This window comes from Hypanus sabinus, chromosome 24, assembly GCF_030144855.1.
Source record: "Hypanus sabinus isolate sHypSab1 chromosome 24, sHypSab1.hap1, whole genome shotgun sequence".
Lineage (NCBI taxonomy): Eukaryota > Metazoa > Chordata > Chondrichthyes > Myliobatiformes > Dasyatidae > Hypanus > Hypanus sabinus.
In genome coordinates, this window is record NC_082729.1 from 7,611,733 (window position 1) to 7,630,013 (window position 18,281).

The 18,281-nt window shown below is 44.1% G+C and overlaps 1 protein-coding gene across 4 annotated transcripts in view; it reads right to left on the reverse strand.

Moving 5' to 3' along the window:
* Positions 1–7,217: 7,217 nt before the first annotated feature.
* Positions 7,218–18,281, reverse strand: part of LOC132380763 (transcription cofactor vestigial-like protein 2) — a 35,965-nt gene continuing 24,901 nt past the window's right edge. For all 4 annotated transcript variants that reach the window (XM_059949748.1, XM_059949749.1, XM_059949751.1 and 1 more), the window contains exons 3-4: positions 17,700–18,122; positions 7,218–7,975 (exon numbers count right to left, since the gene is read on the reverse strand). In XM_059949748.1, coding sequence (XP_059805731.1) covers positions 7,929–7,975; positions 17,700–18,122 — 470 coding nt within the window. In that variant the 3' untranslated portion in view covers positions 7,218–7,928. The remainder of the gene's footprint in view (positions 7,976–17,699; positions 18,123–18,281) is intronic.

Below are 18,281 nucleotides of genomic sequence, written 5' to 3' on the forward strand. Positions count from 1 at the left end.
ATTTCCTAACACGGGGACATGATTCTGACAGGTTGGACCACAGGAAGGATTTCCCTCTGTGCCGAGAGGACTCAAACGAAGGATTGCAATTCCACTATATCTTAATCTCTTCTTCTTCTTCCTGGGCCCTTATTTCCCAGTGGAACATAGGCCATTGATGGCCTCCCATCTCCATTGTCCAAAGTTGATGGTCTGGTTGGAGTTCATCAATGTTTCTGTATTTCATTGTGTCCACTGTACAGGGGATTGGCCTGTACAGCTTCACCAGAGCACTGTTGGCCAGCCTTACCCATTTCCACCTCTCACGATGGGGATATAGAGTTGGACAGTGAGAGGGTGTTAGACTTTTAGGATGAAGACAAGGAGGATTATAATCAGTGGCCACTTTATTAGGTAAACCTATGCATCTTCTCGTTAAAGTCAGGGACTGCTCGAGTAAGCAAGAAGGAAGTTTTCCTCCTCCTTCCATTATTTCATGCTTGTATAACAAAGGAAAGCTGGACTCCTTCTGGACTTTCCGTTCAATCCAACATTCTTTTCTTCCCTCTCCCCCACCTCTGAATGTCAATTTGCAGGTTGAGTTCACAGTTAGGAAGGAAAATGCCAAGTTACTAGTCATTTTGAACGGATGAGAATGCAAGTGCAAGAATGTAATACCGAGGCTTTATAAGGCATTGGTCAGACCACTTTTGGAGTATCGTGAGCAGTTTCTGACCCCACAAGCTAAGAAAGGACGTGCTGGCATTGGAGAGTGTCCAGAAGAGAATGTTCCCAGGGTGAAAGGGTCAATGTAAGAGAAGAGTCTGATGGCTCTGGACCTGTAGTTACCAGAGTCCAGAAGAATGAGAGGAGATCACATTGAAACCTACCAAATTTGGACAGGCTCATACAGAATGGACGTGGAGAGAATATTTCCTGCAGTGGAAGAGTCTATGACCAGGGGGCACAGATTCAATATAGAAGGATATCACTTTAGAACAGAGATGAGACAGGGAGTGGTGAATCAGTGGAGTTCAGTTCCACAGGTGACTGTGGAGGCCAAGTCATTGGGTACAATTAAAACAAACATTGATAGGTTCTTGACTATTATTAAGAGTGTCAAAGCTATGGGGAGAAGAACTCAGCAGGCCAGGCAGCATCCATGGAAAAGAGTAAGCAGTCAGCATTTCAGGCTGAGTCCCTTCATCAGGACATGAGAGGTCAGAATAAGAAGGCAGGGGTGGAGGTGGTGAAAAGTGGCAGGTGGCAGAAACTGGGACTGGGACAAGGGGGTGAAATAAAGAGCTGGAAAATTGATTGGTGAAGGAGATAAAAAGCTGGAAAAATGTTCTTACAGCATTTTGTGTGCGTTGCTTTTGATTTCCAGCATCTACAGATTTTCTCTCGTAGGTGGTAGGTGAGACCAGGTGAGGGGCAAGTTACAGACATCCCATACATACCTGACTTTTAGGACATGATTGAATAGGTTAGGTCTGTTTCCCCCTCCTGGAGCATCGGAGAATGAGTGGAGATTTGATGGACGCATACAAAATGATGAGGGGTGTAGGATAAGGTGTGAGGGAAGGAGACAATTAATGTCAGGTGAGCAGGGAGAGGGGGCTGATGAAGTGAGAGGCTGGGTGGTGATAGCTGGAAAAGGTAAAGGGCTAAAGAAGAAGGAACCTGACAGGAGGGGAGAGTGTACCACGGGAGAAAGGGAAGGAGGAGGGGCACCAGGGGGAGCTGATGGGCAGGTGGTGAGAAGAGATAGTAAGAAGGGAGCCTTGGTGTCAGGTAATAATTCAGAAGCTGAGGTCGTGGTTTAAATGTAGACACTTTCAATGGTTTACTTCTGTGTAATGCTGGAACCCTTGGAGGCACAGAAGATATACTGGAGGAACTCAGCAGGTCAGACAGCATTTATAGAAATCAATAACCAGTCAACGTTTCAGTCCAAGACCCTTCATCAGGACCTGAAACGAGGGGGAAGATTCCAGAATAAGAAAGTGGGGGAAGGGGATGCTGGACCAGCTAGGCGAAGCCACGTGGATGGGGGATGGGGGGGGGAATGAAGTTAGAAGCTGGGCGGTGATAGGCCTCAACCATCAGGCTCTTGAACGAAAGTGGATAACTACACTCATGTATTGAGATGTTCCCACAACCAATGATCTCACTTTAAAGACTCTCTATCTTGTTATTTCATGCTCTCATTGTTTATTGCAATTTATTTATGTTTTCACTTGCAGAGCTTGTTGTCCTCTATGCTCTTGCTCTTTCATTGATCCTATTTATGGTTACTGTTCTATAGATCTGCCTGCAGGAAAAAGAATCTAAGGGCTGCATGTGGTGACATGTACGTGCTCCGATAATATAAGTTACTTTGAACTTGGAACTTTGAAGGAGGAATCTGATAGGAGGGCAGAGTGGACCATGGGAGAAAGGGAGGGAGGAGGGCAATGACTATCACCTGCCAGCTAGAGCGCCACCCACTGACTGAAGAAGTTCCCAACAATTTGAATAACATTTGCATTTTGTGACACTCAGGTCGCAAACAAGAAGCGTAAAGTCAAAGATACTCATCGTGTTGTCGTACTGCCAACCCTCAACAACGTAGCCACTGATTTTGTTGGTGTAGATAATATGGAAGTTACTGTCACCTCAATTCCTTCATTCCATCATTCTGATATGGAAATGGGGTCAGGATTTCCAGGATTTAGGCCAAAGGAAGCAAGTGCTATAGATTTCCATATCTGAATGACATATGACATGGAGGAGAGCTTGTAGATGGTAGCATTCCCATGCACCTGTTTTTCGCTTTTCGGTGATGTGCGTTTGGGCATGTCCTCAAGCTCTGTAGTACACTCTGGAGATGGTACGGACTGTAGCCAAAGTTGGTGCAGGGAACGAGTTGCCAGGCATGTGAATTACTTTGTCCGGGATGGTGTGGTTGGACCCCCACTCTTCCTGACTGCTATCTTTCTAAAACTTTGACAAATTTCTATAAATGCACACCGGAGAGTATCCTGACTGGTTGCATTTTGGCATAGTCTGGGAAAAAAAAAACAATTCCCAAGGACGGTGAAGTCAATAAAAGGTGGTAGGTATCCTCCAGTTCATCGTAGGCAAAGCCCTCCCCACTACTGAGCACACTTACAATGTGTGACCATAAGATATAGGTGCAGAATTAGGCCATTTGGCCCATCGAGTCTGCTCCACCATTTCATCATGGCTGATCCATTTCCCCTTCAGCCCCAATCTCCTGCCTTCTCACCATAACCTTTAACGCCCGGACTAATCAAGGATCTGTCAACCTCTACCTTAAAAAATTACCCAATGAATTGGCCTCCACAGCCACCTGTGGCAACGAATTCCACAGTTCTAAATGGACATCCCTCAATTTTGAGGCCGGTCATAGACTCCCCCACCATAGGTAAAATCCTCTCCACATCCACTCTATCGAGGCCTTTCAACATTCCATAGATTTCACTGCACCAAGAGAGTAGCATCCACTATCAAGGGCCCCCACCATCCAGGCCATGCTCTTTCCTCATTATTACGATTGGGCAGGATGTTAAGGAGTCTTAGGTCCCACGCCACCAGGTTCAGGGACAGCTAATGCCCTATCACCATCAGGCTCTTGATCTGGCATGGATGACTTCACTCTCCTCAACTCTGAAATAACTCCACAACCTATGGACTCACTTTCAAGAGCTCTACAACTCATGTTCTCAGTATTATTTATTTACTTGTTTTTATTTGCACATTGGTTGTTTATCAGTCCTTGGTTGCATGTAGCTTTTCTTAAATTCTGTTGTATTTCCTTATTTTCCTGTAAATGCCTGTAAGAAAATGGATCTCTGGGTTGTGCATGGTGACACATACATACTTTGATAATAAATTACTTTGATTTTGATATAGTAACCAAAAACTTGCAGCAAGTTCTTCCAAAGTGAAAATGAAGAAAGGGATGATCCGCTAGAGTGGCTACAGATATTACTTTGGTTACAAGATTCACAATTTTTAAAAATTCCATTCATGTTAGAAGGGAGACTGTTTGATTTCTAAGAGGAAGAACACAAATAGTGGAATAAATTCCAAAGATGAGACTGCCAGGAATAAGTTACATTAACTCCCACAGAGTTGTATTAAAAATGAGGCATCAAATTCAAAGTTCAAAGTTCAATGTAAGGTTATGATCAAGGTACATGTATGCCACCATATACTACCTCTAGATTCATTTTCTTGCATTCACAGGAAAATAAAAAATGCAATAAAATTTATGAAAATCTATACGTAAACAATGACTGACAAACAACCAATGGGCAAAGGAAGTCAAATCGTGCAAATAATAGAGGATGTAAATAAATAATATTGAGCTGTATATTCCTTGAAAGTGAGTTAGTGCATAGGTTCAAAGTTCAAAATAAATTTATTGCCAAAGTACATATATGTCATGATATAGAACTCTGAGATTCATTTAAATTTTTAATTTATTTATTGAGATTCAGCATGGAATAGGCCCTCAGACCCTTTGAGCCATGCTGCCTGTAATCCCCCAATTTACAATGACCAATTAACCTACCAACTGGTACGTCTTTGGACTGTGGGAGGAAACTTGAGCACCCAGAGGAAACCCATGCAGTTTTGGAGAGAATGTATAAACTTCTTGCAGACAGCAGCAGGAATGGAATCTGGGGTCGCCTGTAGCATAAATCATTGTGCTAACCACTACATTACCATGCTGTCACATTTCTTGTGGGCATACCTCAATAAATCCACAGTAGAATCACCCTTGGGTGTTCACTTTCATGACCTTCTGTTCTGAATGCTGTTTGCTTATTTTTACTGTTTGCACAATTTGTTTTTTTTTTCTCTCTCTGCACATTGGATGAATTGAATTGACTTTATTTTTTACATCCTTCACATACTTGAGGAGTAAAAATCTTGATGTTACGTCTTCGTCTAAATGTGCAATGTGCAATCATAGTAATTTATAATAATTTATAATAAATAGAACAGTGAATGTAATATAATGTGCACTCAGTCAGCGTGAGTTCATCAGTCTGATGGCCTGGTGGGAGAAGCTGTCCCAGAGCCTGTCGGTCCTGGCCTTTATGCTGCGGTACCACTTCCCAGATGGTAGCAGCTGGAATAGATTGTACTTGGGACGACTTGGGTCCCCAATGATCCTACGGGCCCTTTTTACACACCTGAATCATGGGAAGTTCACAACTACAGATGCAGTGGGCTGCCCGCACCACTTTCTGCAGTATCCTGTGATTGAGGGAGGCTCAGTTCCCATAACAGGCAGTGATGCAGCCAGTCAGGATACTCTCAATTGTGCCTCCGTGACACCTGTTTGACAGTCATCTTTTTAAAAATAGGTTCTTTTTTTTTTGTTTTGTGGCTACCTGTAAGGAATCTCAAGGTTGTATAAAGTGTACCAACTTCGACAATAAATGTACTTTGTAATTTTGGCAGAACACAGCAAAGCCATTAAATTAAAGAGGATCTAATCTGCTAAATAGGAATCAAAATAACATTGGTAGAGATCATGAGATCAAACATCCAGATAAACCTTCTTCCTGAGCAGGCAGCTCATTCCAAGCGTGGTTGACCTAATAATCTGAGCTGACATCCCAGTGGGGTATCAAGAGCAACTCACACAAAATGCTGGAAAACAACTCAGCAGGTCAGGAAGCATCTAGAGAGGGGAGTAAACAGTTGCTGTTTCGGGCCGAGACTCGTCAAGGAAAGGAGGAGGAAGGCAGAATAAGGCGGTAGGGAGGAGTGTAAGCTGCCAGATAATACATGAGTCCTTTCCCCTCTCCTGATGCTGTCTGACCTTCCGAGATCCTCCAACATTTTGTATTTGTCTTTGTGTTGCCCTAAATTTCCAGCATCTGCAGAATCTCCTGCGTCTATAATTTGCAGAACTGTCAGTGCTGCCACACTCCAATGCAATGTTAGGCCAAGATATGGACTTGCTGAGGTGAGACCGTAAAGGTTCCTTCCCACTGTTTGATGGAGAATTTCTGATTCAATAAAATAGATCTTTTATCCGTTACAGTAGCGAATGCAATCATCTGCCAAGCTGCGGAGGGCAGATCAATCATTGGCAAGCCAAAAATTGCAGTGATAGGGTGAGGTTGTAAATCAATGTGCAAAACTGTAGAGAATGTATCAAAAATATCTTTCCAAAGTTTTTTCAAAAGAGGACAAAACATTTGAGTCAGAGAGGCTCCCTCAGAGTCACAGATTGGATTTATATGAGAGTAAAAATGAGCTAAAAACGACGAATTTCAAGAGTTAATGCAAATATAACATTCAATGTACAATCCCAAAATCAATCATGTGAGGTGCAAACTGGGATTTCCCACATTACAATGTTGGCTGGACTTTTTTAATTACAAAAAAGAGGGAGTCTCACTGCCTGTCAAACTAAAATGTTCGAGGAATGCAAGACTTCCCTTTGTTCAACACAATCAAATTTGCTAAACTGATTTTGCAGTCTTGCATCTTGGCCAGCTGACATTGACAACAAAATAATGGACATCAGTGGCAAAGCAGGAGCCTCTTTTCCCCTTAATATACAGTTATAGAGCATTGAAAATAAAATATTATAGACTTCGGGAGAAGGAAACCAGAGGTCCAAGAGCCACTCCTCATTGGAGGACCAGAGGTGGAGAGGGTCAGTAACTCTAAATTCCTCAATTATTTCAGAGGACCCAGCATGTCAATTATGAATTATGAAGAATTATGAATTATGAATAAAGCATTTACAATTATGAAGAAAGCATGGAAGCTCCTCAACTTCCTCAGGAGTTTGCAGATATCCGGCAGGACATCAGAAACTTTGACGAACTTCTATAGATGGTAGTGGAGAGTATTTTGAATGGCTGCTTCACAGCCTGGTAGGGAAACACTAATGCCTTTGAATGGAGAATCCTACAAAAGGTGGTGGATTCAGCCCAGTCCATCACAGGTAAAGCCCTCCCAGGCATTGATGACATTGACATGAACCACTGTTGCAGGAAAGCAGCATCCATCATTAGGAACACCCACCACCCAGGACATGCTCTCTTCTCGCTGCTGCCATCAGGAAGAAGGTACAAGAGCCTCAGGACTCACACCATCATGTTCAGGAATAGTTAGTACCCCCTCAACCATCAGGCTCTTGAACCAGAGTGGATAACTTCACTCAACTTCACTTGCCCCATCATTGAAATGTTCCCACAACCAATAGCCTCACTTTCAAGGACTGTTCATATTCTCATATTCTAGATATTTATTGTTTATTTATTTATTATTATTATTGTTGTTTCTTCTTTTTGCATTTGCACAGTTTGCTGTCTTCTGCACTCTGATTGAACATCCAGTCTTTCATTGACTCTCTGATTGTCGTTACTGTATAGATTTATCGAGTATGCCCACAAGAAAATGAGTCTCACTGCGTATGTACTTTGATCATAAAATTTACTTCAAAATTTGAAATAAAGTCCTCTTGTTTTACCACTTGCTCCAGTGTTGGACACGCAAGGGCTCCAAATCTGGTTGGTGGGACCGTGATGAAAGAAACTTCAAAGGATGAAGTCTCCCAGTGACCCTGCATCTCTTTTCTCCACCCCCCCCCCCAAATCACTCCGAGATCCTCCACGTCACAAGAACAAACATTTCACAAAGTAAAGGAAAAATCCAAAATCTGAACTGAATTAAGAAAAAAAACTGCAAACTTTTAATGTTGAAGTCCTGACTCTTAGTCAGGGAGTCAGCAGGAGACGAATATAAATGGGAGTCCATCAGCTGCACAAGTCTTCCCTTGGAATATCCAAATGATTGACTGTCCTTCTGTGCAACTTGGCGTGACAGCCTTCCACTGACCACTTGAGCCAATCTTGCCCCATGTCCGTTTATACCAACAGATCTAAGTGACTGTCTTCCTGGTCCTTTCAGCCGAAGTACGATCCTCCAGGCAGGGAGTAGTGTCGAGCTGTAACTGAGATCACAGGACATTTATTACAGCTTCAGCACTTAAGCCACGCATGTCTAGAACCAGAACACATCCTTGGCTTTGATGTGGTTCTGAAGACCTGATAAGAGAGAACGGTAGAACGGGCATGTGTGTGTGTGTGTGTGTGTTTGTGGAAAGCAAAAAGAACCAGGCGAAAATAAAACTCAACTAGCACACAATCTAGGATCTACATTAATCAATGCAAACAATTATCTATAGAAAACAGGTCTAAGCTCAGTGGCCTCTTTATGAGGTATATCTGCTTGTTAATGATAATATCTAATCAGCCAATCATGTGGCTGCAACCCAGTGCATTGAAGCATGCATGAATGGACAAGAATTGCTGTTCAGATCAAACATCAGAATGGGGAAGAAATGTGATCTAAATTACTTTGACTGTGGGATGAGTGTTGGCGCCAGATGGGGTGGTTTGAGTATCTCAGAAACTGATGACCTACTGGGATTTTCATCCACAACGGTCTCTAGAGTTTACAGAGAGTGGTAGGAAAAGGAAAAAACTATCCGGCGAGTGGCAGTTTGGTGGGTGGAAACATTTTCCTAATGAGAGACGTCAGAGGAGAATGACCAGACTGGTTCAAGCTGACAGGAAGGTGACGGTAACTCAAATAACCACACACAACAGAAGAGTTGTACAGATTTACAGACCTGTTCTCTAACTACACATTAACAAATACAGATCTACGCAACTGTTTTCGGCATTATATATAGGTCAGTATGGTGTTATCAAGGCTTAATCCCTACAACTTGACAATTAGTAATGTGTCCTTTGAGGGGCAGTTTTTGTTTATCATGGAGCTCAAGACTATTTCCCTTTACAAGAGGATCATTTGTGAAAAAGAAAATACACACTGTGGCCACTTTATCACATTTATCTCTGAATGCACAACATGTCGAACCCTGAAATGGATGGGCCTCAGAAGCAGAAGACCCTCACCTATACCACTGTGGCCTGGCGGGTAGTATGATGCCATTATAGCTCGGGCGTCAGAGTTCAGAGCTTAATTCCATGCTACTTGTAAGGATTCTTCTGGTTTCCTCCCACCGTCCATAGATATACCGGTTAGTGGGTTAACTGGTCATTGTAAATTGTCCTGTGATTAGGCCTGAGTTAAATTGGGGGGTTGCTGGCAGCACAGGTTTGCCAATTGCTGGAAAGGTGTAATATCTCAATAAATAAATGTGATAAAGTGGCCACTGTGTGTATTTTCTTTTTCACAAATGATCCTCTTGTAAAGGGAAATAATCTTGAGCTCCATGTTAAACAAAAACTGCCCCTCAAAGGACACATTACTAATTGTCAAGTTGTCGGGATTAAGCCTTGATAACACCATACTGACCTATATATAATGCCGAAGACAGTTGCGTAGATCTGTATTTGTTAATGTGGAGTGGAGAACAGGTTTGTAAATCTGGCGGGAGCAAAGAATGTTGGGAATGGCGAGGGTGGAGATTCGCCGGAAGGGGATGGGACAGGCGGCAAAGAAAGAGTGTCAGGGACTGGGCAGGGGTGATGTGGGTGCAGACACACCCAGCCCTGAGACACCAGACAAGGTAATTTGATTGCGAATCATTGGTTTATTGATCATTACAGAATGTCTCTCTGGTGTTTCCCACTCACTTCCTTCTTCCTTCCTCTTCTCCCAACCATGATTCCCCTCTCCCTGCCCCCTTCCCATTCTCAGTCCACAATACAGACTCACCTACATCATGAAATTCGTGGGTTTGTTTTTGTGTGACAGCAGTTCATAGTACTGTGCAAAGTCTTAGGCACCCTTGCTATATATGTGTGTGTATGACTTTTGCACAGTTCTGTATGACATTGACTGTTTTTGTTTCACCCGCCCTTTGACCTGCTGAATATCCAGAGTTCTTTGACAAACCGCAGTACCTTAAGGCAGAGGTTGATAGATCCTTGATTAGTCAGGGCATGTAGGGATGCGGTGAGAAGGCAGGAGATTGGGGCTGAGAGGGAAAATGACATGATGCAATGACAGAGCAGACTTGATGGGCCAAATGGCCTAATTCTGCTCTGAAATCTTATAGTCTTGTGGACTTAGTAACAGAGGGATCTTGGGGACAAAGTCCATAGATCACTCAAAGTTTCCGCACAAATTGATAGGGTTGTTGATCAGGATCAGAATTAGCTTTAATATCACCAGCATATGTCAGGAAATTTGTTGTCCTCGCAGTAGAATGCAATACATAATAATAGAGACAAAAACTGTGAATTACAGTAAGTATATATACAAAGTAATTAAATTAAACAAGTAGTGCAAAAATATAAATAAAAATGTCATGAAGTAGTGTTCATGGGTTCACGTCCGTTCAGAAATCAGATGGCAGAGGGGAAGAAGCTGTCCCTGAATCATTGAGTGTGTGCCTTCAGGCTTCTGTACCTCCTCCCTGATGGCAGCAATGAGAAGAGGGCATGTCCAGGGTGATGGGGCTCCTTAATGATGGACACCACATTTTTTGAGGCATTGTGCTTTGAAGTCCTGGATACTACAGAAGGTACCCCACTCGGGATAGGGTTCCCCTTGTCCTCACTTACCACCCCACCAGCCTCCAGGTCCAACGTATAATTCTCTGTAACTTCTGCCACCTTTAACGGGATCCCACTACCAAGCACATTTTTCCCTCCCCTCCTCTTTCTGCATTCCGCAGGGATCGCTCCCTACGCGACTCCCTTGTCCACTCGTACCCCCCCATCCCTTCCCACCGATCTCCCTCCTGGCACTTATCCTTGTAAGTGGAACAAGTGCTACACCTGCTCTTACACTTCCTTTCTCACCACCATTCAGGACCCCAGACAGTCCTTCCAGGTGAGGCGACACTTCACCTGTGAGTCGGCTGGTGTGGTATACTGTGTCCGGTGCTCCCGGTGTGGCCTTTTATATATTGGTGAGAGACCGTTTTGCTGAATATCTACGCTCGGTCCGCCAGAGAAAGCAGGATCTCCCAGTGACCACACATTTTAATTCCACATCCCATTCCCATTCTGATATGGGAATCTGATATGGGAATGATATCTCCTCTATTGTCAAAATGAATCCAAACTCAGGTTGGAGGAACAACACCTTATATACTGGCTGGGTAGCCTCCAACCTGATGGCATGAACATTGACTTCTCTAACTTCTGTTAATGCCCCTCCTCCCCTTCTTACCCCATCCCTGACATATTTAGTTGTTTGCCTCTTCTCCATCTCCCTCTGGTGCTTCCCTCCCCCCTCTTTCTCCCGAGGCCTCCCGTCCCATGATCCTTTCTCTTCTCCAGCTCAGTATCACTTTCACCAATCACCTTTCCAGCTCTTAGCTTCATCCCACCCACTCCGGTCTTTCCTATCATGTCGCATTTCTCCCTCCCCCCCACTACTTTCAAATCTCTTACTATCTTTCCTTTCAGTTAGTCCTGACGAAGGGTCTCGGCCTAAAACGTCGACAGCGCTTCTCCTTATAGATGCTGCCTGGCCTGCTGTGTACCACCAGCATTTTGTGTGTGTTGTTACTATGGCCTTCATTAATTGGAGGATTGAGTTCAGGCATCATGAGGTAATGATGCAGATCTGGTTGGACCACACTTGGAATATTGTGTTCATTTCTGGTTACCTCATTATAGGAAGGATGTGGAAATTTACGAGAGCGGGCAGAGTAAATTTACTAGAATGCTACCTGGTCTGGAGGACATGTCTTATGAGAGGAGAGTGAGCGAGCTAGAGCTTTTCTCTTTGGAGTGAAGGAATATAACAGCTGACTTGGTAGAGCTGTACAAGATGATAAGAGGCATAGATAGAGGGGACAGCCAGAGACCTTTATCCCCCCAGGGCAGGAATGGCATAATTTTAAAGTGTTTGGAGGAGAGCATGGAATGGGTATGTCAGAGGTAACTTCTTTAAACAGAGAGTGCTGACGTCCTGCTGGGGGTGATGGAAGAGGCAGATACGTTGTAGACATTGAAGACACTCTCAGATAGGCCGATGGATGATGGAAGAATGGAGGGTTATGTTGGAGGGAAGGGTTAGATTGATCTTGGAGAAGGTTGGAGGACCAGCGCAATATCATGGGTCAAAGAGACTGCATTGTGCCCTAATGTCCTTTGTAATGGATGTAAAGAGAATTTGACCATCAAGCAGAGGAAGTAGGCCTTGTGCTTAGGCCCATTTTTCCTTGAGGCTGAGGAGAGCACAACTTGAGGTTCAGATTTTAGAGGCCTGAATGAAAGATCCAACATCCTGAGAGGAATTGACCAGGTGGAAGAGGATAGGATGCCTCCTCAAGTTGGGGACTCTAAAACAACTGGGTTGGCACGCTAGCATAGTGGTCAGCACAACGCTTTGCAGCGTCAGCTACCTGGGCTTCAATTCCCGCTGCTGCCTGTAAGGAGTATGCGTGTTCTCCCCATGACCACATAGGTTTCCTCCAGGTGCTCCGGTTTCCTCCCACGTTCCAAAGATGTACGGGTTAGTAGGTTAATTGGTCACGTGGCCTGCAGTCAGCAAATGCCACAGTGCTAAAGTGAACTGAACTGAACATTCCTCGACCATTTCAAGGACTCTGCGGTTTGATGTTTAATATTCTGTGTGTAATTCACTCATTTTCTGCCGTTTGCCAGATTCATTCTTTTTTGGGTGTTGGGTGTTTGATATTTTCTTTGAACGGGTTCCACGGTGTTTCTTTGTTGTGTGTCTGCACGTGGGAGAAGCGTATCTCAGGGTTTTATGCTGCATACATGCTCTGATAATAAATGGGCTTTGAATCTTTAAAGCTGTTTAAAGATAGACCCCTGCATGAATTTGAGATGAGGTGATGCTATATCTCTCAGAGGATCATAGATCTCTTCCTCTGTGGGGCATGAAAGCAGAATATTTTAAAAATTTTTTTTGGCAGAGGTAGATCAAGCTTTGACAAGAAAGACAGCGAGAGTCGGGGGATGCTCGTAACAATTGATGCTACAGACAGTAACATCATAACAGCAAGCTGTTGGCCTCCCCTCCCGCTGGGGCAGAATCGATATCTCCCTCAATAGTGAGTGAGAGGGCCTGTTGAGGTGTTAGGATGGACAGTAGTTCTTGATGGTCTATAGATCGTGGTCTGTGGGGGCTTACAATTGCTTGGTGGGTGGTGGGAGTGGGCTAATGCTTTTTGCTGGAACAAGTTTGGGGGAGGATTGGTGCTTTGTTGCTTCTTGTGCGTGGATGTGGGGGGCTTTGGGGGGGGTTCTACTGTTTTTTTTCTATCATTCGTTCTTTGTTTTTTTCTCTCTCTGTTTCGTGGATGTCTATGAAGAGTAAGAATTCCAGGTTGTATACTGTGTACATGCTCTGACATTAAATTGAGCCGTTCAACATTGAAAGATGAAACGTTACCATGCTGAATGGGAATGCATGTCTAACGTTACAATTAGATCAATGAAGAACTAAATTGCAAAGTAGGCTCTAAACTCTAAGTGACCAATACTTGGGTCCCAATCTTATTTTCACATGTTCCACCATCAGCAGTATTTTCCTTACAAAATTGACATTTTTGAATCCAGAGCAAAAAATAACAGTGATGGGGTCCAACAGAGGGAGCCTTTAACTAGCCTTAGTTCAGATGCAGATTTAGTTCAGCTTTTTCAGAATCAGAATCAAGTTTATTAACACTGGCATGTGACATGAAATTTGTTAACTTAGCAGCAACAGTTCAATGCAATACATAATCTAGCAGAGAAAAATGTAAAAAAAATAAAATAATAATAATAAACAAGTAAATCAATTACATATATTACGTAGATTAAAAAATGTGCAAAAACAGAAATACTGTATATTTAAAAAAAGTGAGGTAGTGACCAAAGCTTCAATGTCCATTTAGGAATCGGATGGCAGAGGGGAAGAAGCTGTTTCTGAATTGCTGAGTGTGTGTCTTCAGGATTCTGTACCTCCTACCTGATCGTAACGGTAAGAAAAGGGCATGCCCTGGGTGCTGGAGGTCCTTAATAATGGATGCTGCCTTTCTGAGACACTGCTCCCTAAAGATGTCCTGGATACTTTGTAGGCTATTCCCCAAAGATGGAGCTGACTAGATTTACAACCTTCTGCAGCTTCTTTCGGCCCTGTGCAGTAGCCCCGCCCCCCATACCAGACAGTGATGCAACCTGTCAGAATGCTCTCCACGGTACAACTACAGAAGTTTAGAATTATGCAAAGAAAAAAATATCAGAATCATTGGCAGTTTTGTAAATCTAAACTGAGACCACTCAACAAATGATTACATTGAAGGATGCATTTGGCAATGTAAGTTTATCTGGGCAAGCGATTAAAGTTCCCTGACTTCATCACATCATCATCCCCGAGGTCTGCCTCAGTCATTTTCTGAGAAACCTCGAAGCAGGTGGTCATGGTAGAACTGACAGTTCCTTGGGAAGACCAGATTGAGATGGCGTTTGAGTATAAGAGAATCAAATACCAGGTTGGGCAGTGGCAGAGACAGGGGTGGAGAGCACAGTGAGAGCCTACACAGGTGGGGTGTAGAGGATTTGCTGGCTGATCTCTGTGCGGAACCTACCCTCTCCTTCGGGCCGCAAAGAAGAGTCACCAGGACCGTCTGAGCCTCCAGAAGGCCGTGGATCAAGAGGCGTGACCGGTGGACTAATGCTGCTGGGACACAAGCCGGGGCCTGATCAACCCTGGCCGGGTCACCTGGGTGAGGGTGTCAGATGTTGAAGGACCCGAAACACCCGATGACTCCCGGGTGACACCACTGACAATGTGTCCCAGAGCATCCTAGGATGTAACTCTGTATCATTACCCCACAATAAACATTTCTGAGGAATTCAGTTAGATTAAATTGCAAAATGCCAAATGCTAGACTTGAAGAGTCTTATGAAACTTATTTCAAAGACTGGAGAGTCCTATAACATTTATTTCAGATATAATTTGTAGAACAGGGTTTCTATGATTCTAAACAGAAGAATTACAACAAGTAGGTTTAACAAATTATCTTGCTTTTATCCTAGTGGCATTGAATACAATATGGGGTCAGTACCTCCAGTTGAGCTCTGTCTTGTTGAGTGTTTCCCCCAAGCTGTCAGTCTGTGGTTTTGTTTTGTCATGTGCCCCTGTCCCCGCTCCTGCTCTGCTCCGGCCCCTGTATCACTGAGTACAGGTGTCACCCTGCTTTACAAATGTTTGCTTCATGCCACTTCGCTTTTATAAAAGACCTACATTAGTAACCTGTTTTCGCATTACAAAGAGGATTTTCGCTTTTACGAAAACTTTTCCCATATAAATTAACGGTTCTTTGCTTTATGCCATTTTGGCATAAGAACGCTCTACCTTTGTAAAGGGGGGGGGGAGACACCTGTACTCTGTCTCTCACCTGTTTCTCATTATTACCTGTATTGCTGCCACCTGTGCCTCAGTGTGCTCCACCTATCATCTGCCTCTCTGTTTATTGTTCGGTGTATTTCAGTCCTGTGTTTTCACCTGTTTGTTTCCAGATTGTGTCAGTGAATTTTCCTGAGCCTTTCCAGCATTTATATCTGAACTCTCGATCTGAATATTGATTCTGCCTGTTTCCTGATTCTGGTTTTTGGATTTCTCTGGAATTTTTGATCTCCGCCTGAACTTTGACGCTGACTTCGTTGCTCCTCTGGATTTGCTACTCAGTAAAGATCACAGTGCGCACAGTACTTGGTCTGCGATTGAGACCCTGCTTCAGCATCCTGACATACAGATACAACAGGATTTTTTAAGAGGCTCTTAGGTAGCATGGAGCTTAGAAAAACAGAGGGGAATTTCCCTCCCTATGTGGCAGGGAAATTCTAGGCAGCCTCTAGAGTAGGGTATGTGGTTGCACAATATTGTGGGCCGAAGGGCCTGTCATGCGCTGTAGATTTCTATGTTTTTATGTATAATGATAAAGGTCCAAAGGAGGTACAGGAGCAAGAAGATGTACATCTCAAAGTCTAACAACAGCTTCTTCTCCACTGAAAAACCCTGAACTCACCTAACACTACAAGACTCAATTTCTTTGTGTTTCTCAACTTGCACTTCTGTTGTTATCTGTCATGTATAATTCATGTCAGTTTGAGTTTATTGTTGTAACGCACTGTGTTGCTGTTACAAGAAGCTAATTTTAATGACACTTATATCCTGTGCATGTACGCTCATGACAGTAAGCTTTAAGGTGAACCTAACCTCACCTAGTGTCAATTGGCATACAACCATTTTAGTAGACAGCAAGGAAGACTATTAGAGTTTGCAGTGGGAATTGGACCAGCTGGAAACATGGCAGATGGAATTTAATGCAGAGAAGTGCAAGATGTTGTGCTTTGAGAGGACCAACCAGAGTAGCTTTTACACAGTGAATGGTAGGGCACTGAGGAGTGCGTTAGAACAAAGGGATCTGGGAATATGGGTCCATAAATTAAGTAAAAAGGAGGCAGTAAAGAAAGCTTTTGGCACATTGGCCTTCATAAATCTAAATACTGAGTACAGGAGATGGGATGCTATGTTGTATAAGATAGTGGTGAGGCCTAATTATGAGGGGTATAGATAGGGTAAATGCAAGCAGGCTTTTTGGGTGGGACTACAGCTAGAGGTCATGGGTTAAGGGTGAAAGGTGAAAATTTTAATGGGAACATGAGGGGAAGCTTCTTCACTCAGAGGGCCGTGAGAGTGTGGAACAAGCTACCAGTGCAAATGGTGCATGCAAGCTGGATTTCATCATTTAAGAGAAGTTTGGATAGGTACGTGGATGGTTGGGCTCTGGTCCCGGTGCAGGTTGATGGGAGTAGGCAGTTTAAATGGTTCAGTACAGACTAGTTAGGCCGAAGGGCCTGTTCTGGTGCTGTACTGTTCTATGACTCTAAGTCATCTTTGTATTTAACAGTTATTTGTACGTTGTTTTTTACAGTATTGTTTTATATATATTTGGTATTCTTTTTGCTTGTTGTGTTCATTTATGCTGCATTGCATCCCGATTGCATTCAATATCGCAAGGGTGAGGCCTGGAGGACTAGCGTGCCTTCAGGTTGCAGGATTTTCATGGCTTTGCAGGTGGTGCCTCCGACAGATGCGTCGCAGGAGAACAAGGAAGATCATAAGCCATGGGCTTGCTGTTGGCTGTGCACCTAGAGGCACAGAACTCAGAAAGAGCAGCGCAACAGACCTCTAACACCATAAATCAGAAAGCTGTTTTGTTACGTCTTGCTGTGAAATGGGGACACCTCTTTTACCCTTATTAGGGAGAGAGAGGGAGCCTGTGGTGTGTCGAATACCAGGTGAACGAGTAGTCTTTGGGGTACTGCAAGTCTGTGTCTTTATTGATGCTTTGCTGCACGCTCCAGTGCTTGGTAGGGGGCACCGATGCTTTTCGCTCATGGGTGGGGAGGGAGGGGGGGTTCATTGTTTTGCTCCTGCTTGTGTGTGGGAGGGGGGAGCTGGGGTGGATTTGGGGTTCTACATTTAACTGTCGTTCATTCTTTGGGGCACTCCTCTGTTTTCGTGGATGTTTGCGAAGAAAAAGAATTTCAGAATGTTTATTGTATACATTTCTCTGACATTAAATGTACCTGTTGACCGACTGAGTAACAATGATTTCTTTCTCCTTGGCACTTGTATACGAAGGAATGATAGTAAACAACCCTGATCATTTCTTTCCAGTCAGACCCCACGGCTGTACTGTCAAAGAGACACTTAAAGAGCCTTACCCGCATCGACGTTCAGGTTCAAAGTCTGCGTCACCTCAGCCGTTGGGAAAACCCCTGACCAAGGGGCGGTGGGCTCAGCGCCACTGATGGCCGGCTGCAGACTGCTGGAGCGGAGGGTGGGCATGAGCAAAGTGCTGTAGCGGGGGTCGAGGTTGGGGCTGACGGGGTAGAGTTCGTGTACAGTCCTGGGCTGGTGGTACGCTGGCGCCTGTGGGCTGAGGGGCCCGGCCAGTGGGTAGTGCCAGTGTTCTGGGGGATGAGCCAGGTGAGGATGCAGGACGGCTGTGTAGGGCTCCGTGGAGGCCAGGTGAAGCTCCGAGTGCTGAGAACCAATGCTGCTGCTGGCTGCTGTGGTTGACGCGGGTGCCTGGTAATTGCTGTCCCAGAAGGAGGCAGGGAAATTACGCTGGTTCAGAGAGCCCTCTGGAAAAATAAAAATCAACATTCAAAGTAAATTCATTATCACAGGACATCTATGTCACCACGTACTACTCAGAGATTCATTATCTTGCAGGCATTCCCAGTTGAGCAAAGAAATACAATAAAATCAATGAAAAACTACCCACAAAGACTGATGGCCAA